This window comes from Oreochromis aureus, linkage group 17 (assembly GCF_013358895.1).
Source record: "Oreochromis aureus strain Israel breed Guangdong linkage group 17, ZZ_aureus, whole genome shotgun sequence".
In the NCBI taxonomy this organism is placed as follows: domain Eukaryota; kingdom Metazoa; phylum Chordata; class Actinopteri; order Cichliformes; family Cichlidae; genus Oreochromis; species Oreochromis aureus.
In genome coordinates, this window is record NC_052958.1 from 17467971 (window position 1) to 17493322 (window position 25352).

Genomic DNA, 25352 nt, shown 5'->3' on the forward strand with positions numbered 1-25352 from the left:
AGTATGTTTGGAGGAGTAAAGGTGAGGCTTTCAAACCAAAGAACACTACAGCAACTGTCAAGCATGGTGGTGATGGCATTATGTTTTGGGGCTGTCATCACTGACATTCATGTCCTGTATATACACTTAATGAGACCTGCAAAAGGCAGAGCAGGGCATGCATGACTTTAAGGAAGGAGACAAAGTTGCAGCTGGCAATCAATCAAACCCTGAAAATCTACAAACGCCTGTAAAAATGTATTTTAAAATCTGTTTTAATGTGTTTGTAGTGGTTTATAAAATAGGAAGAGTATACCTTTGAAGCTATTAAATAAGTTGGAAGGCATTTTTCCCTCGGCTGGGATTTCTGGCTAATAATGTCTCCGAACTAAAAACACATTCTACAGAGACACGTCATAATGAAAGACGTCCCAGGCAATGAGTAGCACATTCCTTCAGTTAGATGTAGCGTGAAAAAAGTAAGCCCGTGTCAATCATTGCTGGATTTTAAATGATGCATGTCTTACAAAATGACTTTTTAGTTCCATTAGATCACAGTGAGCCAGGTAAATAGAGGAATTTCCATCTTTTGGTGTTTTGTTAATTTAATTTTTGTTTCCTTGATTGTCTCTTTCTAAATGTCAGGTGATCTACCGAACCCTTCCGAAGTGGGAGTCCCTGGATCCTTACGGGCTGAAGGGCCAGCAGCAGCTGAAGGTGACCAACATCCGGATCAGACTGCTGAAGCATCAGAAGTGTCCCTGCCAGGCCAAAGACCTCGCCTCCGCACACGAACCCCTCCCCACCCGACACTTCGCCATCTACGACCTGATAGTGAAGGGGAGCTGCTTCTGTAACGGCCACGCCGATCAGTGTGTCCCCATGCCGGGATACCAGCCCGTCAGAGACCGGACCAACCACGTGGTAAGAGGAGAGAAGTTAATGTTCTCCAACTCCGGTTACTGCCTGTTTTTGGAGCTCTCGAGCACATAACACAGTTTCCAAACGTTGCTGGAGTTTGCCCGGCTGTTTGTTTTTAAATCTTTTTCTTTCTATCTTTATCAGTTCCAGTGCTAATCGCACCACTATTCATCTTCTCTTTTTTCCCCCACACACGTACATCTTTTTTTCTGTTGCCAGTCTCACTTGTTTTGATTCTTCCGACCACGTAGTCACACGCCATGTGCTCGTTTTTCACTCGCTGTCGAGAAATCAAGCTTTGTTTCCCTTCATGTTGGCAGTCGTGTTAAGAAAACAGACTAAAGGAGGGGTCACTTTCATTCTCTCCTGCTTCCTCTGCTCCTGACTCCGGCCGCCGCTCTCTGCTTGATAACAAACGCAGGAGATGGAGATGTCCGTTCAACCTGCGGTTTGATGGTGGTGTTGATGCGAGCGAGTGTGTCGATGAAGGTGTGAACTGACAATGTTTTTGCTGGAGATCAACCTAAAGCATTTCAAAGCCATGTTCCTATCACGGCCATCTCCACAAACAAACACAGCCGGACGACTTTGAAGCTGAGCGCCTGCTCTGCTGCAATCAGCCATGCCTGACAGGAAAGTGAGAGTTTCCTTTGCAGCCTGTGAGCAGAGACATCTACACAGATAAACAGTGGTACTACATCAAAGCTGTAGCCCGTACACATATAAAAACTTATTTTTTTTCTTACTAAATGGATTATTTTAAGAGATAAATTTTGTTCATTTGATCTTTAAATGATTAAATTAGAGACCAAATTATAATTTACTGCAACAAACCACTTATACACTATATCTGCAACCCTTTGTGGTGCATCAAAACCGCCACCCCTCATCTTGAATTTCATTTAAAGGAAGTGGATGAGTTTGTAGGAAGCCAAATCTGGTGGGCAGATTCTTCGATTGACCCCAGAAACCTACTCAATTTTTCATGTGCGTGCCGGGAAACGATGCCATCATTCTGGCAAACGGCTTCCCTGACACGTCTCAGGACTTTAAGTAAAACTCTTCTTCAACAATCTGACCCTAGCAGGGCACAACCCTCGTCTTCTTCACACTCTTTGTCTTTTTCTTCATTTTCATCTTCATTTTATTCGTCTTCATTGTCTTCATCCACGTAATAATCTTCATCTTCATCTTCGTCCTCTCAACCTGAGCTGCCCCTCTGATGCACTCATTTGTATTCTTGTCCATCCTGGTCACTCTCAATGAAAATTTTAACAACTTCCACCTCAAGCTCTACTTCCTGTTTTGTTTTTTGTTTTGTTTTTTTCTGTTAGTGCACAAACCAAATATCAGAAAAAGTGAGCATCTGATGCTCATTTTTTAGGGTTTGGACTGTAACCTTTGTAAACTCGGTCTCTGGACTCTAGCCAAGCTGTCATCGGCAGTGACGTGAAAGTTAGGCCAGTCTGATACAGAAGGTTTCCTCTTTGTAGAAGTTTGAGATCCACAGTCGTCACAGGTGCGCACATGCAGGTGTTTGGGGACTGATCTAAAGATATTAGCAGTGCTGGAAGAGGTCCAAAGGTGCAAAAGGGTAAAACCTTTTAAAGGAAATCTGACAAATTAAACCAGGCGGAGCCACTGAGCTGTCTGAAAATACTGCAAGTGAACAAATTTAACTTTCAACAGAGCTCTCAGTTTTAGGCTCTGGCTGCCAAAAGGTCAGGCCATTCTTTACTTTACATGGTTCCATCTATCCATTTTCTATCTATTTATCCGGGTGTGGGCTCCAACCACCACCTCCAGCTCTCCAGGGGGGTCATGGTGGCATTCCTAAACCACCTGGGAGGCAAAATCTCTCCACTGTGTCCTTACAATTGGACAATCCTAGCCAGATGCTGGAACCACCTCAGCTGGCTTTTTTTTTTTTTTTTTATGTGGATCAAAAAACTAATAACTGAGCTCCTCACCTGATAAGGTGAGCCCAAGCCTTCAGATGAGCCTCACTCTCACCACTTTTATCCAAAATTGAATTCTTTCTGTCACTAACCCACAGCTCGTGGTCAAAGGTGATGGCAGGAACATAGATTGGCTGGTAAATCCACAGCTCTGCTTTAAGTTCTCTCCCACTCCACTCTTTCCATCCTGTTAAAGAAGACCCCAAGAAACAGCTGTTCCCCAGTGAAGTGGGCACTGCTGCATCCACTTATTATCCTTTCAATTAATCAGTCAAGCGGAGCATGAAATGATAAAGTTATATCCCCTTGAGACATGCAGCTGAAAAAACCCAGAGTGCTAATTTTTTAAACTGATATGAAACAGCGAGCGTGTTCGGTATTCTGCGTGATAAATGAATGAGGTCGTTCGAGCGTGTTTTTATTGCTGATACGAGCATTTTTGCAGTGAAGCTGGTGATAAACGATTTATTGGCCACAGCTCTTTCAATCTTTTAATCTGACTGTTTGCATGCCAAGAAATTCCAAGTAGCTCAGCTGAGTATTTTCATCAGGATTTCCTCCATCAGTGGGATGAAAAATCCTCTGAAACAGACTTTAAAGGACAGGGCAGAAAAACCCTCCTCTGCATGCTAAGATAATTACAATAAATCATTCGAATGTAGAATGGTGGAGGATACTACTTAATTTCTTTTTTCTTTTTTTTTTTTTTTACAGCAAGTATTATTCTAGCTGCACGTGAGCGTTACAGTTCGAAGTGTAAATCTGCCTTCACAAAATTACCTCAGGTCATTGGAGCGTGGTTGCGCTGTGTGCCATGCGGGAATGTTCGGTAAACACACAGGGGAGGTTATATAAGCGCCTTTTTGTCCCGCCTATCAGCAGTTTGTTTTATGTCTCCGTTTCGAGCCAGAGCTGCTGTTTCTGACAAAACCCAAACAAGCAGTGCTGCACAGGACAGGAGATGAGGGCAGAGATTAGTAATCGCTCTGAGGAAGCTTTGTGTGTGTGCGTGTGTAGGTGTGTGTGTGTGTGTGTGTGTGTGTGTGTGTGTTATGCATTTTTGGGGTTCTTCATACTGTAAACGTGTGCAAACTCCTAAATTTGCCATTCTGTGTGCTAAGCAAACAATGCAGTATTCTCTTCTCTACCCAAATGTGTACTTTTATCACACTGTTTGGTTTGCTGTGTGTGTGTGTGTGTGTGTGTGTGTGTGTGTGTGTGTGTGTGTGTGTGTGTGTGTGTGTGTGTGTGTGTGTGTGTGTGTGTGTGTGTGTGTTAGGTGTGCATGTTTTCTCAGGCATGCAGTGTTTTGTCTGCTCTAAGTGTGCCTGTTTGGCGTAATCAGCAGAGAAAGTGGCTCTGATAGTCACTGAGAGACTGAAGGGTTGCTCTGTTTGTTGGTTTTGTCCTCCCGTCCACCCACAGGGGGCTTTGTAGTTCACTGTGATGAGCCACAAAGCCAACACGAGCACATTTAATGGCGTCCCATGCCTGCAACTGAACTGTCAGGGGGAAATCAGTTCTGTCAGGGATGGCTCTGTTCTGAGTGTGACCCTGAGCTCTGGGATGAGTTTTCACTTCCAGAGTAGCTGCTGAAAATTAAGCATGTGAGTGAATGAGGAAAAGCCATCATCAAATAAAGAGCAGGGCTTCCCTTTTCACACATGTCCTGTTTAGTCCATTTAAATCGAGCTCTGGTTCGTTTCACCGCCTCTTGGTGGGGTTTGTTTTTTGCCGATATGAACACAGTGCGAACTTTGGTGGGGACCAAAAACAACCACACCTTTGAAAAAAGGAGTTCTTAGTTTGGTTGCAAATGATCTCCAGAACAGTTCATTTATGTTGGGAACGTGATTCAAATCATAATCCAACCCAACTGCCAGCTATACACTGCAAGTTTGAGCTAAACGCCTGCTGTAGCCATTCATGCCTTTCAGTCTGCAGAGTACACAAACTGTAGCAACTAGTATTAAAGTGAACTGCACTCATTTAGGAAAAATGAACATGATTTAATGAGATGCAAAACTTAATGAACTATTTGGTGATTAGACTTTGATGAATCATAATAGACGACTGATAGGAATTAGGAAAGGACCCTCAGAGACGGAGGCTTGGATGGAGCTCTGAGTGAACAGGGTGAGACAGTCCGCAGATTGAGCTGGTAAGAAAATGATTGGACCAGAGTCGTGTTGTCAGCATTTAATTTGACAGTGGAAAAGAGGAAGTGATGTAATGAGTAAACTAGCAGCATGATGAGTGATGTTCCTTACACAGCACCTCCAGACTGATGCACTCAGGTTCTTGCATATTGGTTCACTTTGAGTTTCCTGTTTGTGAAAGGAACCAAACCACAAGTTTGCAAACTCATCATCTGATTCAGACCGAAATAAACAAGCTAAAAGTGTGGAAACGGCCTCAGAAACATGAGAGGGTGGAAGAGCAATTTTAATCTGCATCATCTTTTCAGTTAATAACTTGAATTTTTTTTAAAAGATAAAGCTGTATCCCGAGAGGGACAAGATGCAGGTGACAGGAACTGAAGTTAAAAACATGGATAAAACAGATAAGATAGTTTATTTATGGACCCACAGGAGCAGAGGAGTGTAATCCTGCTCAAATGCACGGAAGCAACATTCCACCACTTTTTTGTTTTTTAAAGAAAGATTATAAAATATATATATTTAGCTTAAGTTGTTAAAATTGTCTGTCATTTTAACGCTATTTCATGCACACAAAATAAGTGGTCAAAGATGTCATGTTATGAGATTTATGCCAGCACAAAACCCTGTTTTGGTGTTTAAAAAACTGCTGGGAGTGCAAAGTTCTTCAGGTGATTTAATAACAGGTCATTTCAGTAATTACCTGCCGAGAGCTGCTCGGAGACGAGTGCAACCAATGAGGCTGTGAAGGAGTAAATCAGGGGTGCCCAATCCCAGTCCTTGAGAGCTACTGTCCTGCAGCTTTTAGATGCATCCCTACTCCAACACAGCTGAATCAAATAGTTGGATTACCAATTCGGCATGCCATCAAGTCTGGCAAAGGCCTGATAACGAGCCATTCATTTGATTCAGGTGTGCTGGAACAAGGACGCATCTAAAAGCTGCAGGGCAGTAGCTCTCGAGGACTGGGATTGGGCACCCCTGGAGTAAATTATGTTCCGACAACAATAATACGCAGTGGAATAATTTAAATTAAACGAGCCCTCATCTGGATGAGACTGCTTTCACCTGAGCTGTCAGATACACCTGTAACTGACGGTTACTGTGAGGAAAAACTGGAGGATTCAAAAGTAACCACAGAATAGACGACGAGGGAGAAAGCGAGGGGACAACTATTGAACTGGAAAGAGTGAAAAAAGAGAAGACGCGTCAAGGAAGGAAGGAGAAGCTGAAAGCAGGGCTGATGGAGACGATGACTGTAAATGTCCTTAAATTCAGTCTGATGTTCGATCACTTCGCTCGGTTATAGCTTATAATGTAAGCTTGCCATTTTTGTTTAAGTAATATTAGAACTAAATACCAATACAAAGTCAAATGTGCTTGCCGCTACTTAAACAAATAGTACTACACCTATGTACAGGGGTCACACTCACTTTAACTAATGAGCAATCCTCCAGTCTGTCCGACTGTCTTCATTTCTCTCACTTAAATCTTTGCCTCGTTTGTCTTTCACACTAACTCCAATGGGCCTTACACAAGAGGGGTATCACTCATCACAGCATTTATCCGGTTTCTTTTGTGCCAATGTCCATCAGCGTTACAGATGTGCACAAATATGTGGCATTAATGGTGAGATTACATAATAACTATTTGGTTAAAAGTTCAACATTGATATTTTTTTTAATTTCCTCTTCTGAGAGGACCCAGAGACACTGCTCAATGCTGGCTCAGGATTAAGCTATAAATGAAGCCAAAATGTTGTGTAACTTTGTACATGCGCAGTAGAAGAAGGGAGAAAAAAGCCTTTTAAACCTTTTATTTATGCATTTTTATGCATGTCCCAGTGACATCATTTATTTAGAAAGGTGCTTAAAAATAACAGTCCAAATAACTGCCTGTGGGCCTTACAAGCATCCTCCAGTTTCTGTAGAAGTAAAGTAAGGGTTAGGGTTAACAAGGGGGGAACTGAAGAGCAAACAAAGGTTTTATCATTAATTAAACTTGGAGAAAGACTACTATCGCTAAACAAAAGAGTAAGTTTAAAGGTTAAATTATCAAAACACTGTCATCTATGCTGAGCAGCAGCATGCCATCACAAACCACACAGTGACAATCCTGCAAAGGCACTGTCCTCTCCTGGAGCCTCAGTGCTCCTCAGCTAATTGCTGATTGGAGTCAGCTGCCAAGCACTCTACCTCAGGCTTCATTAACACAAGCCAGAGACCAGCTGGTGACCTCCGGTCCCTGGGGAAGAATGTGTACTCCTGACCGGTTGGCGAGCAGTTGCTGGCAGCTACACTCACCATTTACTGTCTAGGTGACTCACTGCTCCATTACCAAAAGGCTCCGGCGAGAGAGAAGATGATGACGACTTCCTGTCTCTAGGCCTGTGAGACTGCAGCCTTAGGTTTTGAGTGTAATCTGAGTCAACAGTCCTAAGGTGCAAGAAAGTGCAAGACACGCCCACTAGTGCAGTTTCACATCAGGCCCTGGTAGAGCTGTAATAGGCCTTTATTTGTTATGTTACATTTAACCCGAGAAAACCTCAGCTATGTAAAACCTGAACTTCAAAAAGGCATTTTATAAAGTGGTAATAGTTAATGAGCCTGTAATGCTTTCATCTGTCTCTTTAAAGCTTTTGTGGTGCTGTTACGGAGATAAATCAAGCACACCTACAGTTGTGGTATTTACTTATAACTGCCGTGCAAACACTGAAATATTTGTAGTTCTTTGGGAACTTTTGGTAACCGGTAATGGTCTTTGTGTAAAAGTACATAAATGCACAGACAGGCCAGCCCCGCTTGTCCACAGTCTGGATGAGTTTGCATCATTGGGTGTGTGTTAACTGTGGCATATCGCCGTATGGTAAACATGTGGGTTGAAATACCAGCCGTCTGGACTTAAGCCAGAGTATTTTCCTGGCCTTTTCCTCTTCTCCTCTTTCCCCTCCTTTCTTTGCACACTTTATATTAATCACTACTCTTTGCTGGATGTGTAATCATGTCTCCTGCCTCCTCTTTACCCGGACCTCTCATTTGTGCAATTTCTCCTCCTATTAGTGTGATTAAAACCGGTGTGTGAAACCAGTCATGTGTGTGCGTGTTCACCTCGACATTGCGGGGCTGATCTGGGGTCAGTTCAGGCAGAGGGCATGCTGCATGTGGCCGTGCTCCTATAGGATTTTTGAACCGGGGACAAGGTACGACGCATCACGACACCGTGAGAAATGAATGCAAAGAATCGGTGTGCGTTTGCAATTATTTTGCACGCCTGTGTGCACGTTGATTATTGCGAGTGTACCCCTGCAGTCGCCGTGTAATTGTGTCCTACATCGCAGTTGCACGGTGTAACACAAACAAATAAAGAGCTTCCTCAGATGCTTTGCTCCCCCCTCTGTTCAATCATTATCCAGCATGCATGGCATTCCAGCTCACAGGAATGACAAGGAGATTGTTATTGTGCTCTCAGCGCTGCATACTTGCACTCGTACACACATACTCATAAACACACACACACACACACACACGCAGGCTTTTCAGAACTGAGGCCCATTCCCGTTTCTAGCCATGAAGCCAAACAATAAATCTCCATTCACTGATTTTGGAGAATGAGATGGACCAAGAGAATAGGAGCGATTAAAAAAGGAAGAAAGTGGTTAAGAGAGAGTGAAGAAGCTTGTCCTTTCCATCACACTGACCTCTTTGTTCCTGCTATTCGTCCATCTTTACCTCCGTCTATCATGCTGCTTGTTGTTAATGAGCTCTCTCTCTCTCAGGTCCATGGGAAGTGTGTGTGCAGACACAACACTGCAGGTGTTCACTGCGAGAGCTGCGCTCCTCTGTACAACGACAGACCGTGGCAGCCTGCCGATGGACTGACGGGAGCGCCGCATGAATGTCGGAGTGAGTCAAACAAAGTTGTTCACACCTTTTTCCACCACAGGACTCTTGTATTAAAACTTAGCCTGTAAATCTTAAATCTAGATCCAAGCACCTAGATGGCACAAATGGCACACATTTGGGTCTAATCCTGGCTACCTTTGGTGCTTGTTGGTCGGTTACAGCTGGGCTTGCCACAGGTTACCCAAAAGTATTGTGTGGGTCACATGTTATCCATATAAAGTTTGAAACTACAGTGGTGTCTCCCGCTGATTAGCGAACTCCTGTTTTAAAGCCTCAAGATCCTTCAAGACAGGTCATGTCAGAAAAGTTACCATAGAAAAACTTTTTGATCCTTTGGTGTCGGCTCTTACTATCATTGTGAAGTGCTGGGTCGTTCACCCAGTGATAGGGAACATGAGCTGGGTTTAAACCATTGTGAGACAGGCTGGTTTTACCCTGTTGGTGATGTGTGAATGCAAAGTTTAATGCAGCTGATAATAAATAATTTAAAAGTTCTTTTCCCATGTAAAAAGAACCTTATTTGACATAAAACTGGCACGTACTCACAATTGAGCAAACAGACCCAACTTGGCCTCTGGCTATGGCCACGAGTGCGAGCACCAGTTTTCCCTGGATGAGTCTACAGTGTTCAAGCCTGAAGCTGCAAATCAGGTCAGACAGGTGAACAGCACCATTGGGTTCAAGTTAACATCTTGAGGTATCTGAGAGAGATGGTGTAAAAGCAGTCTTTACTCATAATCAGCCGTATTTGTCCTTTAGAACGGATCCAGGAAGTGATCTAAAACCTTTATACCTAAAATATCAGAACTAACAGCTACCAAATGTTCTCTGAAATATTTGTACATATAGCCAATTGCCAGTCTGATATTATTATTCCTAATGACTATTTTCTTCTTCTCACACCAGAGTGCAAGTGTAACGGACACGCTCAGACCTGCCGCTTTGATTGGACAGCGTGGCGAGAGTCTGGCCAGCGAAGCGGAGGCGTCTGTGATTGTCTGCACAACACCGAAGGCCGACAGTGTGAGAAATGCAAGCCAGGCTTTTACAGAGATCCCAACCGACCGCACGCCGCCCCCGACTCCTGCAAACGTAAGCTGCACACACATTTTACAAAACTAAGGTGGGAGGAACACTTTTAAGAGCACAGTTGGTGGCATCAACTTGTTAGTGTCTGCAACTGAGATGTTTGCTCAGAAAGATTGTCAAATGTTTCAGATGTAAATCTAAAACTAACAAGCCCATTTACAGCCCACAAAATGAGCTGTATGTGCCCCATGAATTAATCTATCCTAGACACCCTTGATGTAAGTCTATATACCCTCATTGGTAACACTTTGCTGGTACTAGGTTGGACCCTTTGTCCTTCAGAGCTGTCCTACATCTTCATGATCCACCAAGGTGCTGGAAACATTTCTCAGAGACTTCATAGAGGTCAGAGGTCCATATTAACATGAAAATCATGGCACTGTTGCTGCAGATTTGTCATCTGCACATCTATGATGTGAATTTCTTGTTCGAGTGGATGTTCAAGAAATCAGCTGATTTGATTTTTGGGATGAGACACATTACCCTGTTGGAAGCAGCATGAATGCTCAGGTAGGCCGGGGTGTTTAACAATGGTAATTGACTCAAACTGTGTCCCCACATCATTAGCTCACCACCAACAGCCTGAACCTTTTAGGCAGAATGGAATCCATGCTTTCATGTTGTTTACACCAAATTCTGACCCTACAATCTGAATCTTGTAGCAGAAATAGAGTCTTGTCAGAGCGGGTGTGAATTGTAGCCTCAGTTTCCTGTTCTTAGTTAATGGGAGCAGCACCTGGTGTGGTCTTCTGCTGTGGTAGCCCATCTGCTTTGAGGTCCTAAACGTTGTGCTTTCAGAGATGCCCTTCTGCATACCTTGGTTGAAATAAGTGGTTAAGTTGCTTCTACTGAAGTATTTTTTAAATGTGAAAGAGCAGCTAAAAGCTCAGCCGTGTCCTTGACTGTCCATTTACTTTCTACAGTATATTATAGTATATTATAAAACTGCTATCTATTTGGCATGATAATAGGAATTTCACTGGCACATGACATTTAGTATGGAGTCACAGCATTAGACCAGTGGTGACAAATGCACCACACTGGCACAGCCCTTTGATTTTTCTCAGGAATGCAGAGGACGGAGATCACAAGCCAGGACATGCTGCATAACACTCAGTCCTCACGGGCACCTGGCTCTCTGTATCAGTGTGTGTGTGTGTGTGTGTGTGTGTGTCTCAGAGGCAGCAAATGCCCCATGCACCATCCAGTTACTCCATAGTTAATCATCAGATGGAGGCATACCTGCGTCTTGACTCAAAGCTCATCATAAAAAGCTCATCATAAAACTCCTGCTTGTCCATCTCGGTTTGTTCTGCCATTTTTAAGATGTGACTCAGAGCTTGATTGTTAGCTGTGAATGTGTGAGGGTCCTTTCTCCGTCACTGTGTGTGTGTGTGGGTTGAGTGGTGTGTGCTGCCCTTCAGTGATGAGGTGAGTCTTAAGTAAACACGAGATAGTCATCCATAAACACAGACCGGTGGCTACAGTCTCCCTCTGATTATCTGTCAGATTTGTGAACTCATTCCCACAGGTATGCTGGAAATGAACGCCAGAGAAAGTGTGTACTTGTACTGACATTTACTATACTGGTGGGGACTTTCTGCACAGTGGGGACCAAAATCCAGGTCCCCTCGGGGTTGAAAGCAATTTTCACACTCAAAATGTGGTTTTAGTGTCAGGGTTACAATTAGGTTATGGTTAGGTTTAGGGTAAGGGTTAGGGTTAGGCATTCATTTTTGATGGTTAGGGTTAGGGTAAGGGGCTAGGGAAAGCACTATGTCAATGGGATGTCCCCACGAGGATAGCAAACCAGACGTGTGTGTGTGTGTGTGTGTGTGTGTGTGTGTGTGTGTGTGTGTGTGTGTGTGTGTGTGTGTGTGTGTGTGTGTGTGTGTGTGACGTGTGTGTGTGTGTGTGTGTGTGTGTGTGTGTGTGTGCAAGCAAGCACATCTCATTAAAACCTAAAGACTGTCAAGTAGCAGCAGACCGTTCAAAAACACAGAAAGGGAAGAATATGTTGGCTATCAGCCCAATTTGCCGTCTTTCGGGGTTTGATTTCATCGTGCATTATATAATTCAAGAGATTCATTTCAAGATAAATAAGCAGACATTTATAAGAACCTGTAAAATACTCAGCAGCAAATCTGTGTCTGGGCATGAATAAACCATGTCTGAAAAACAGGAAAAAGTTTCTGCAGCTCTGCTCTACAAAAGACAGACTGTATATGAAAGACAGACATGGCTTCAGAGGAAGCACCTTAAACCTGCATTCCTCCTAATGGCCACCAGAGGGGTGGGGAGCATTTTGGTCATACGATTCCATATGTGTTTATAAGAAAATGATCCAATTTCTTACCTGATTTATGACCTCATTAACACATTAGTTTAGTTTATAATATAATTCAGTAGTTTCCAGTCATTTTTACTAAACAGCCTTATGCGTTTTGGAAATTATGATCCTATTCAGAGTAAAATAAATGATAATTGACAGTATTATTTGGAGAAACCTTGTGATAGAAGGGTTATTACTGTATGAGTGTGCAGAGTCCTAGGTTGTTCAGGAGGATCCACACCTTGCTTATCCAAACTAAGATAGCTGAGGCAAAATGCCAAACTCAACACTTCAAAACAGAAGTTCATTAAGCAGATAAATAGAATGAAAATTAATAATAAAGTTTAAAAAAAATAACTTCTTTGTAGTTAGAGAGTTGTAGTTAGAGTCGCTGTTAGTTAACGTGACAGCGTTATTCTAGAAGAAAGTCCTGCCATGAAACTAGCAGCCGGGGGGGGTGGGGGGGGGGTGGGGGGGGGAGGGAGAAGTCAAAAGCAACGCTTCAGCTCCCTGAATCTGTGACCTTAGTAAACACAATTAAAATTAACTTTAAACTAAGGCTCCAGATGATTATTTCAGAATTTATAGTCATTTATTAAACACATGTTCCTAATTAGAGACAAACAGGAAGATAAAGCAGGGTGTGCTTCTCCATCACCTTATGGTTGATAAATTGTTTCTGTATGAGTGTGCAGTGTTCTGGGTTTCAGATCCACTTGTCATGTTTGGTTTCAGTACACCAAAATAGCAACGGTGGAAACACATCTCAAAGCTTCACTTGTATATGAATTCACTAACCAGTGGGCGATGTCACAGTGGCTTTGTCTGTTTTTTATAGACACTGATCGGCCAGTTTGTTACGTACAACTCCCTGCTACTAGGTTGAACCCCTTTTTGCCCTCTGAACGGCCTTAACTCTTTGTGGCACAGATTCAACAAGTTGCTGAAAGCATTCCTCCGAGATTTTGGTCCATGTTGACATCCATGATGCAAATCACCTGTTCCACTACATCCTAAATGAGCGCTATTGGACTGAGATCTGGTGACTGTGGTGGCCATATGAGTACATGGAACTCATTGTTATCCTGCTGGAAGCAGCCATCAGAAGATGGGTACACTGTGGCCATAAAGAGATGGACATGGTCAGCAACAATGCTCAGGTGGTGTTTAAACAAACACTATTATATCACCACCACCAGTCTACCCTTTGATACAAGGGTATCAAAGGGTATCAAATAGCCACCTGCTTGTAGCAGGTGGCTATTTGAGTTACTGTTGTGTTTCTGCCTTCTTAAAGCGATTTTTCCATTCTCTCTACTCTGACTTCTGGCATCAATGGGCCATTCTCTCTAAGCCCAAGCGATGGATGTTTGGGATAATCCAAGTAGACAAGCAGTTTCTAAAATATGGAGACCATGCCACTTGTGATGTTCCATAACTTTTTAAGCTTGTCATGTCCTGCAGCATGTGTATCACTCTTCCAGCCTCGTATGGCAACATTAGCATAAATCATTATGTTGTTCCTAGTCTCTTGCTGTTCTGCTTGGAGTTCAGGAACAGTGAGTAGTTGATGAATTGCATACAGTATGGACTTATACAACCTCATTTATTGTCCTTCCATATTTTCTGACGTTTTCTCATATCTCTGCATCTCTGATAAGGTCACAAAAACAGAGGCATGCCTTCTTTGCAGCAGGCGTGATGTGTAAAGGTTTGGATTTCAGTGATTAGGTTCGGTGCTATACACCCCAAAACTCACCTCTGGGATAATAACTAATGAAGGCTGATTGATTAGAAAAAAGGAGCAACGACATGCTTGGAGAACCCCTAAAACGAAGGTTCAGGTTGTGTAATCCCACTGCAGCAGCTCGCTGACAATGGAGGAATTTCCCTCTGTTGTGAGGAACATTTTTTTCATTCCAGCCTCTGAGGGGCCCGCGAAAGAAAACACTCTTGTCAAGCTTCACGCAAGCTGGTACACACCAAAGCAGTTTATCAGGAGGGAGAGTTACAGTGTGTGTTTGTGTGTGGGGATTTATGTCTGTAGTGGGTTTTCTCGTGGTTGTTCGGGCAGGTGTCGTATCATGTCTCAGCACACGCTCATAAAGTCTTCATTGTCAGAGCTCTTGCAGCTGACAGGTTTCTTAGACGCACATATTTGCTTACAGGAGTTGTTGCATTGTGAATCCTTCAAGTGGTCATAAATTTTCACACAAATATGAAAATTCACACGCTTTCCAAACACACCGTCACACGTGTCTTGGTTTTAAATGGCACTGAGGTGGCACTGTAATCTCTATTAATTATTTACCTGTGCAAGATGCTTCCTCAGAAAGAGTGCTGATATGGCCTTTTTTTACATGCCCACATCTATAAAGGATATAAATGTGATATCTTTATGATTTTATTGGTACTGTATTGCTAGGTCTTCTGATGGAGTTCAATCTTATCTTTGTGTGGGTGAGTTGTCTGATAAACTGTTTGGTTTGACAGTTGACATCGTTCTCTTGGGTCAAAGGCACAGTTTGGGTCATGTAACTCCCGTCGCCTGTTATTGTAGAAACTTGGAGCAAAAACCAATATTACTCACATTTACAGTGGTGTGGAAAAAGTGTTTGCCCCCGTCCTCATTTCTATTTTTTTGCATGGGAGTCTCACTTAAATGTTTCAGATCATCAAACAAATTTAAATATTAGACAAAGATAACACAAGTAAACACAAAATGCATTTTCAAATGAAGGTGTTTATTATTAAGGGGAGGGGCGAACCTACATGGCCCTGTGCGAAAAAGTGATTGCCCCCTAAACCGAATAACTGGTTGGTCCACCTATTAGCAGCAACAACAGCAATCAAGCATTTGCAGTAACTGGCTATGAGTCTTTTACAGCGTCGTGGAGAATTTTTTGCCCACTCATCTTTTGCAGAATTGTTGTAATTCAACTACATTGGAAGGTTTTCAAGCGTGAGCTGCCTTTTTAAGAGCATACTACAGCATCTCACTCGGATCAGGACTTTGACGAGGCCAAACCAAAGTCTTTTTTTTTTTTTTCTTAAGCCTTTCAGAGGTGGACTCACTGGTGTGTTTGTAGTCCTGCTACAGAAGCCAAGTGTGCTTCAGCTTGAGGTCACGAACAGTTGGCTGGATATTCTCCTTCAGGATGTTTCGGTAGAGAGCAGAATTCATGGCTCCATTTACCACAGCAAGTCTTCCAGGTCCTGAAGCAGCAAAACAGCCCTAGACTATCACACTACCACCACCATATTTTACTGTTGTTATGATGTTCTTTTTATGAAATGCTGTGATAGTTTTATATCAGATGTAACGGGACTCAAACCTTCCCAAAAGTTCTCCTCAGTCCACAGAGTGTTTTCCCAAATGTCTTGGGGATCAAGATGTTTTTTGGCAAATATGAGACAGGCCTTTATGGGTTTTTTGTTTTTGTTTATTTGTCAGCAGTACTTTTCTCCTTGAACTTTTGAAGTCTCTTTCTTATTGTTGAATCATGAACTCTGACCTTAACTGAGACATGTGAAGCCTGTGGTTCCTTAATGTTTTTCTGGGGTCTTTTGTGACCTCCTGGAGGAGTCATCACTGTACTTTTGGAGTACTTCTGGTTGGCCGGTCACTCCTGGGATGCTTCACCACTGTTTCATGTTTTTTCTATTTGTGTATAATGGCTCTCGCTGTGGTTCCTTGGAGGCCTAAACCTTTAGAAATGACTTTGTAACCCTTTCCAGACTGATAGATGTCCTCGACTTTATTTGTCAGGTGTTTCTTTAGATCATGGCATGATGTGTTCCTTTTTATAAAACTATTTAGGTAAAACTAGATTTCTTGTGATTAATGTTAACAGGCATTAGCTTACCTCCCAACATGGATCAATTGTTTAATAGGCAGCTAATTGAAAAGAACTGTGTGCTGGGACATGGCTTACATTATAGATATTAATTATCTTTATCGTTTCTGCCAAGTAAGTTATGTGACTGTTGTGGTTTATTTTTGTTTGAGTGTTTGTTAGGAGCTTAAAAAAATCATTTGTGGAGCTTCTGGAGGCTCAGTTACATTTAGTGGTAGGATAAAGAATTCAATTATTCAGGAGGGTCTAGGAATACAGGTGGTACTACTCCACATCGAAAGGAGGCAGCTGACTAGGATTCCTTCTGGGTAGCTCCTGGGTGAGATGGTCTTGGCATTTCCTCACGGGAGGAGGCCCCAAACCAGACCCAGGACAAACTTAGGTTTGGGAGATGTAATCTCCTTCCTCTCCCCAGGTCTTAGCCAGTCTAAGACCTGGGGAGAGGAAGGTTTGGGTTTCTCTGCTTAGGCTGCTACCCCTGAGACCTTGCCCCAGATGAGCAGTAAAAAAACAAATTCAGTCTTTTTATCTCAAACTTTAACTAGCATACATTTTTTTTTGTTTATTTGTTTGTTTTTGTTGTTGTTGTTGGGTTTTTTTTTTTTTGCATTTTTAGGCTTTTTAACCTTCTTCTGATAGCACAGAAAGCCGAGAGAGAGATTAGCAGCAAAAGGGCAACATTAGATTCAAACCCAAGACTCTGCAATAGCAAAGCATATGTGTTGCCTCCTTGAGCTATACCAGCACTCAGAGTTTTTGCATTTTAATCATAAAAACTCAGTGGTGCCTCTATTTATCTACAAACTTCAAGCATTCATGTGCATTTCACTGCTGAGGCGGGGAAAACGCCTATATAAACTGATAAGCTTTAAAAACTTCGCATGTTGACTGTTGTATTTCTATTTCGGAACAATTTATCAAATAAAGTCCTTGAAGTGCTCTGATAACGATTTGAAGGCAAACATGCTTTAAGGTCAGGAATGAACTCGAATCTTTGTTTCTATAAACAAATGCCATTTCATTTGTTTATAGTCGTCGATGTGAATTTAACACATTCAGTTCGGTTTGAGAAAACCACCTGATTCAGACCTCTGGCTTAAAGTTGTTGTTTTTTCTTTTTTCTCCACCATGATTTATTTGAAAAAGGAGCTTGAGGGAGCTTCTGGGTGTACAGTAAGTAGTCATTTACCGGCAGTCAGGCTTCAAGCGTCATTAAACACAAGACAAATGACTCCAAACAACACCCCTTCTTTGTTTCTCTCTGCGGTTTATTTATGGGGGAGGCCTGACAACTCCGGGTCCCAGCAGACAGCAGTTTTCTCAGACGTCCAATGGAAACATGGGTGGGTGTTTAATAAGGTGTGTTCATTGTTTTTGGAGATTGTTGAAAAAACACCCTATCAGTACACAATTAGAGGGCTGAGAGTTTTACGGTATATATTTGCTCATCTATCCATGTGAGGAGGATTAATTTGAGTTTTAGACCTTAAAGGCATATTGATCGACTTTGGGAAAGAGCTTAGGATCTTAGGATCACCTAATCACAAATAAAGAAGTATAAACATCTGTCTTCATGTGATTAAAAAAACAGAGACACCTTTGTGTTTTTAGTGGCTGCCACAAAAGCAGACAATAGAGCAATTGATGAAATACTTAAGTGCAGGTAATAAATAGTAATTTGCTAATCAGCAGACTGTCAGACCTTTGGACTCACTGCTTTTCTTTAGTCTTTTGTATAGTATTTCTGAACAGGTATTTCATTAGGTACACCTTGTTGGTACCAGATTTTTGAGGGCCTTTTTCAGCTTTATTTGATAGACACAGTGAAAACAGGACAGGAAACTGGGGGCAGAGAGAGGGGAGAAGACATGCCACAAAGGGCAGCAGGTCGACTCGAACCCAGGCCGGCCGCTCTCAGCCGTATGGCATGTGGTCACCTGCTCAACACACTGAGCTAAACCAGTGTGTTGGTACCAGATTTGATGCTCTTTTTGCCTTCAGAATTTCCTCAATTCTTCATAGCATTGATTCAATAAGATTCTGCAAACATTCCTCATGAAGTGGCACTTAATGTGGTTTTCTGCTGCTGTAGCTCATTTGCTTCAAGGTTTGAGATGCTCTTCTGCATACTTTGGTTCTAATAATTTGGTTATTTGAGTTCTATCAGGTCAAAGCAGTCTGGCCATTCTCCAACAAAACAATTTCCCCCAGAGAACTGCTAATGGTGGATTTTTTTTTTTTTTTGGTCTGACCATTTCCTGTAAACCCTAGTTATGGTTGTGTGGGAAAATCCCAGTAGAGCAGCAGTCTGTGAATTACTCAGATCAACAATACCATGTGCATAAGAATTTATGACAATTCAGTAATGAACTGATGACGTGTCCAGTATGTACCTCGCCTCATATGGCAATGCAAGGATGATGTTTTGGTATCATCTACCATTAAAAACCTTCCAATCTAAATTAATTTAACCTTTTTCTTTCCCAGCATGCAACTGTCACCCCATGGGCTCAGTGCCCTTCCACTTGGCAGACGGCTCGCTCTGTGACCCCGCAAACGGGAACTGCATCTGCAAACCAGGTGTTGGTGGAGCCCACTGCGACAGGTGCATGGTGGGATACTGGGGCTTTCACGAATACGGATGCCGTCCATGTGACTGTGCAGGAGACTGTGATCCGTTTACTGGAGACTGCATGTTTGGGTGAGTGAGAACTTTTATCTCCTGATAACAAAACTGTAGTGCCTAAAAACAGAAGCACTGAACTTTTTTTAGTCATGACCTTGTGCCCTTATATTATCAAATATCTGCCCAGTTTTTGAACAGCAAGTACAAAGGCAGGGTCGAGACTGAGAATATGTTAGTATGGTATCATCACTCGGCAGTATGTCTGCTCTGTTAAAATAGTCAAACATGTTTTTCATGTAAATATACGTAGCCTTAAATATACATATAATTTTTTTTCTGCTTAAAGAGATGTTGATTTTAAGGACTTTAAGTATATTTTGATGCTACAATTCCTATTTTATGATAACATGTATGCCGATGTTGTGTTGCAGCTCTGATCTGGAGTTGTACCACCTGGACAGAAACGCCAGTGAGTCAGTCAGAATCTTCAGAACGGACGAACTCTTCTCTGCTCTTCATTTAGGTACAATACAGAGAGTGTGTGTGTGTGTGTGTGTGCGTGCTTACGTGCGTGCGTGTACGCGTGTGCGTCCATGTGTGTGTGGTTCGTCCTCCTTCACGGTCCACTGACCAAGCGTTAATGGTTAAGTAATGAAAGTCTGGCTAGGCTCTCAGAAAGACGTTGAACAAAGATGTGTGTGAGTGTGTGCTTGTTTTACTCATGTTGTGGGGACATAAATCTGCTTATGCAGGAACATTGTGGGGCCCCGTCTCCATTTTAGGGACAAAAGGCAAGTCCCCGTAATTTAAATCATTACATTGCTGTATGAAGACATGCTTGAAGGTTGAGGTATGCAGATTCCAGGATGGAAACATGACTCTGTGTGTGTGCAAGGACAGTTTCCAAGTGGAGGTCTCTTCTCGCAGACCTCCAGTACCACCACGCTGTAACTCCAGCTTTTATTGGCACATTCCTCACTGGACGGCACACACTGTACTTATTATTAGTCTTAGGACATCACATACAGTATCTGAGGCAACACACACACACACACACACACACACACACACTCACACACACAGAGGAAAAGTTATTTATTTATGCTACAAATATGAATCTGTTCTTGCATGTCCCCCCTGCAGAGAAGTGTGAGTGCCAAGAGCAAAGTCTGACCAACAGCAAACTCTTTTGCACCATGAATTATGCATACGGTAAGCATTCAGACATCTCCAAACATGCACTGTAACTCATGTAAGCCTGGCTTTACCAGATTAGTTTAATACCTTTAAATGTAAATCATCTATTTTACTATATTTATGTCTAACATTGTTATACTCATGCTCATTGATTCAGTCTGTCTCTGTATTTTAATTATACTTACTTTATTTATCCCACCAGTTGGTAAATTATTATGTTACAGCAACCAAAACATTAAACAGAACCTGTAATAAAATGGTTCAGTAAAAAAATTACAAAAACAAAATAAAAGTTAAGACGTTTTTGTGTTTGTTTTTGAAGATTTATTTTGGGGATTTTTGCCTGTAGCTTGCATTGAGGACATTAGCTAAAAGCAGTAATTAGCTAAAAAGTGGGACGCACATCATAAATGGCAAATTTTTGACTTCAAACTAAATGTCGCCACTGAAACCAAAACCTTTCAAAAGGTGCAGCTTTTGTTTTGAAGACAAATCTTTTCCATTTTTAGTCTGCTGTTCGCTTTTCAGAGTTTCACTACTGCTTAGAGGGGTAGGCAACTCCAGGCCTTGAGTGCCTGCAGGTTTTAGATGTGTCCTTGATTCAACACAACTTACTCAAATTGCTAAATTACCTCCTCAACATGTCTTGAAGCTCTCCAGAGGCCTGATAATGAACTAATCATTTGATTCAGGTGTGTGGACCCAGGGTGATATCTAAAACCTGCAGGACACTGGCACTCGAGGCCTGGAGTTGTCCACCCCTGGCTTAGAGATTAGTTGGCAAGTTTTTGCAGACAATTTGGCATCTTTCATGCAAACTTCAGGCACCTTATACCCTGTTAACTCTTCTTTACAAATATAAAGACAGCATACAAGAAAAGTAATTAAAACAAGCAAGAACCTGGTGTTTACCTTCAGTTACTCAGCTGATATCTGTCTGCTCATGCTCACTACCTATGCAGGTCAAATCATTCACAGCGTTTGCATTCTGTTTAATGGGCAGCAGGGGGCGACTCCTCTGATTCCAAAAAGCCTTACTCCTCGCTCTGTGACCTCTAAAAACACTTTCCGGTTGAGTTTCTGATCTCAGTTTCTAGTTTAGGTCACACTGAATAAAACCTGAACTTAATCTTATAAATTATGGTCGTTATTAAAGTCCCAAAGGAGGAAAAACCTAAGTTGGCTAACGAGTTGAAAATCACAACAAATGTTAGTCATGCTCACCCTCATGAATGTCTGAAGAAAGCATCACAATTCACTTTCTTTACTTTAAAAAGTCCCAGCATTCAGAGCAATGATTAATTCTGCTCCAGCCCCTCGGGGGGAAAGAAAACCTGATCTGAGTTTCAAACTGATCAGATTAAAACTTTGTTTGAAGTTCATCCAGTAACCAAACTTTCCACAACAGCCTCCTTCCATGGATCACATTGTTTTGTCGCATTTTAATGCAGAAAGCAGTTGTTCTGGTGTAGCAACACTCCAGCTCTGAAGGTCTTGTTGCATTTCTCCCTGACTTCCAGTGCTGAAGGTGAGAGTGCTAGCAGCTCACGATAAGGGCTCCCATGCTGAGGTGGAGGTCAAAGTTCAGAAGGTACTCAGTCAGACCACCAAAATGAAGATACAGCGTGGTCGCGTCACCCTTTACCCCGAGTCCTGGACCGCACGGGGCTGCACCTGCCCTATCCTCAATCCAGGCAAGACTCGCACATCCAACTTGGTTCATTGGTAACATCCAAAATGTGCTTAACACCTCTGACCTCTCCTCACAGGCGTGGAGTACCTGGTGGCAGGGCACTTGGATCGTAAGCGGGGCCGCCTCCTGGTCAACATGAAGAGCTTTGTCAAGCCTTGGAAAGCGAGTTTGGGCCGCAAAGTTCTCACTTTACTCAAGAAAGACTGCAATTGGTAGATGGGTAATTTAAAAAAACAGCACCGGAGGGACAGCTGCCGTGACGGATGTTGGTTTCCCATCTTCTAGGTGTGGAATTGGGTCGCACAGGTCTGAAAGCAGGTTTTTAGGGGACGGGGACTAAGATCGAGGCCCTACCTGTCTCCACTGCAGAGAGCTCAAAGCTAGTGGCAGACTGCACAAGCTAAAAGCACACAGGACGCAATTTCTTTAAGACACGTCCATCTCGCATCTGTCTCTAATTCTTGCATTCTCATATAGGAGTCAAGAAAATGTTTCCTTTGCTGTCGCTGCTGCAGCTCAAGGATTTCAGCAGCATGTCCAAGAACTGAGCCACACTTTCTCCTCCTCTGCAGCACTTTATCCTCAGAAGGACAGAAGGAGGGAATATGGACACACAAACAGAGGAGCATTAATAATACAAACTCACACACACATAAAACCTTCCTTTTTTGTTATGTTTTTTACAGTGGACACACTCACAGAGGCAGCAAGTGTGTGTGTGCTGCAGACACAATGTGCGAAGTGTGACGCTGAACAAGCCATACAAGCCACTACAGGTGGTTAAATCTTAGCCAGTCCAGGTGTGCCTGTGTTGAAATCAGAGCGACTGGATTTCACCCCAAACGTGAATGTATTTGTCTGTGTGGGTGTGTGTGTGAGAGAGAGAGAGAGAAAGAGAAAGAAAGAGAGAGTGTGGTTGAATGCAGCAGTACATATATATATATTATGAGCACAGTCCAGATCGAGTCCAGCTCTTAAGCTTTTCTATAGTTTTCAACCGTTCCAATGTGTATAATGCAGAACGTTGTACATTAATTTCGCTCATATTTACACTCAGAAATCAGAAAACTTGTTATTCCTTCCTTTTTGTGCTCGTGTACAGTATTATTTTGTATATATCTATATAAATATTATGCCATATCTTTCTCCAGTTTTTTTTTCATGGTAATATTAAAAGATAACTTCAAATTTCGTCTTGTTTTTGTCACTTGGCCATCGTTTATCAGCACTGATAAGGCTTCTGATAAACTGCAGCGCCTTCAGAAAGCCTACCGAGGGAAGAAAGACACGAGCCAACAACCAGATTTCCACACGATTGGGGCCAAACGGTAACATCTGTGCTTACCAGTACACTTTGTAGAGAGATGCAATTAAAATTGAGGCCCCTTGTGACAAATAATTTTCCAGCCCGCATCACCTCATACCTATCTTCACATCCAACTGGCAAATCTTAAGATTCAGTGTCTTGGCAGCATCCCAAAAATAGGCTGCCGAGGTTATTAGAAAGAAAGCTCTCCTACAGTTTACAGATGATGTACTGATTTAACTAAATAACTTGGCACTTAACTCTTGGGTCCAAATATGGCAACTTAAGCCTCCAATAAAACCAATGTGGTGGCAACCAAAACTCCAACACTGATATTTAAAAAAAACTGGTTTACATCACTTTAACTAAGGGTGTTTTTATGCCTATGGTTTATTTACTCTGGTCCAAATCAGTCAGTAAATAAACTTGTAGTATTTTCCCCGTCGTTTAGTTTCAGGATGAAGATGGTGTGTTCTGGAAGAAGTGGATAACATGGAGCAACATCTCCATTTGTATGTCTGGTGTACTGTCGGATCTCAGAATGGAAAGCTGGTCACGGGAAGGCATTTAGCTCAAACTTGCAGGGTCAGATTGAGGTCGGATCACGCTCTCACCATAAATTAACCGCTCTGGAGTTTATCCATCACTACCTCACCTAAGTTGTCTTATTGTAGTTGTTTTGGTTCACATCTGCACAAACAAAACGCGCCGAGGGGGGAAAACGAAGAAGGCATCAATTGTGTATGAAAACACCCTCAGTCTCTCTTTTATGTGCAGTCTGAGAGGCAGAGAAGAGAAGGCAGGTCCCAAACTGAACTTTTCTCTACCAATGAGAGTGAAGGATACTGTTCACAGATATATGATCTGGGTACATTAGCAGTTGGAGTGATGCATGATGACCAAAATCAATGTTATCGCTTCCCAAATCTGTAAAAGAAAAGTGACAAGAACAAGAATTAAAACACTGATGGACAAAACTGCAGCAAAGTAGAAAAACTGTCTTGTTGAGCGACCTCTGTTTGCTGCTGAGCATAGCTGAAACTAGACGCGCATATTTTCAACAACAATCGATATGACTGCCAAGACCTTGAAATACTTCACATAAACGGGACAAAAATATCCTTATCACACTGCTCTCTTTCCCACACACACGCCTCCTGTTCCTCTCCCTGTGTCCCTTCACATTAAGTCATCCATCACTCCTGCTCCCAAAACACTCTCCCCTACATTCGCACAGCGCCGCAGAATGTAGACCACAACAGAGGCGCCAGGGCCGGCGCACACACTCCGTTTGGCTTTAGACTTGGTGCGTGTTTTCCACTCGCCATGACGTGGTTGGCTGAGAGGTGTGGACACATTCCTGGCGCGTCAAGCAGAGCACCGTGGCAGGTGGGGTCAAAGGTCGCTCACCTGTCTACCAATTTCACCTCAACAACAAGAGGTGAGCAGGAGTGGATGTTTTCTCACAGCCAAACCGGATAGCCTCTTGTACCCACATTTCCCCATTCGGGGCCCATTCACAGATTTGTGGCAGAGGGGTCACGGCTCCACTGTTTCCAGACAGCGGGGTAAGGGGTGAACGAGTGCATACGCTAACAGGAATGTGACCACGAGAACTGCCTCAGTATCAGTGGGGAGATATAGATTTACTTCCTTTTAATGTTAAATTGCACTTCTGTATCACAGCATTTATTTGGCATTAGCGGGTGTTATCAATTCATACGTTTGGATAGGATTTAGGAGCATCTGTAAGAATAAGATTCATGTTAAATCACCTGAGGACAAGAAATACTGTGCCATCACCTTAAAACGAGTCTCTTATATCTTTAGAAGGAGTGGACTTAACAGCTTCACATTCATGAGCTAGCAAAAAAGTTTGCAGATACAATAATATAATAATAATTATGAACCTAAGGTAGTAGAATAAAAGCAAATTGCAAATTGCCCTCCATAAGTCAAAAGTTTGGGTTATTAACTCAAAATATCAGGTTGCTTTGTCAGTTTCAAGTTATTTTCTCAGAAGTTTGAGTTAGTAAGTCCAGATTTGGAGAAATTTCGACTTATGGATGGCAACAATTTTTGTTTTTTATTTTTTGCAGTGGCAGAAAAAAGCTTCGATACAACAAGCAGATGTAAGTGCACTAAGCAAACAGAAAACACAAACATTGAAAGGCAAAAATAGCGTAAAACACACAGGTTAATCAATAAAATGACAATAAAATACCTAGAAGTTCAATAAAATAATTATGTAAAACAATGAGTTAAAATTAATAAAAGCAAATAAAAATAATAGAGCAGAAAGTGATAATAAGCAGACATTTGGTAAAATTATA

At 42.3% G+C, this 25352-nt stretch overlaps 1 protein-coding gene across 2 annotated transcripts in view; it reads left to right on the forward strand.

Moving 5' to 3' along the window:
* The window catches only part of ntn4 (netrin 4), a 32470-nt gene extending 9551 nt beyond the window's left edge, over nt 1-22919 (forward strand). For both annotated transcript variants that reach the window (XM_031746361.2, XM_039601457.1), the window contains exons 3-10: nt 625-903; nt 8793-8919; nt 9826-10011; nt 18685-18898; nt 19255-19346; nt 19967-20035; nt 21541-21714; nt 21790-22919. In XM_031746361.2, coding sequence (XP_031602221.1) covers nt 625-903; nt 8793-8919; nt 9826-10011; nt 18685-18898; nt 19255-19346; nt 19967-20035; nt 21541-21714; nt 21790-21929 — 1281 coding nt within the window. In that variant the 3' untranslated portion in view covers nt 21930-22919. The remainder of the gene's footprint in view (nt 1-624; nt 904-8792; nt 8920-9825; nt 10012-18684; nt 18899-19254; nt 19347-19966; nt 20036-21540; nt 21715-21789) is intronic.
* Nucleotides 22920-25352: the final 2433 nt, after the last annotated feature.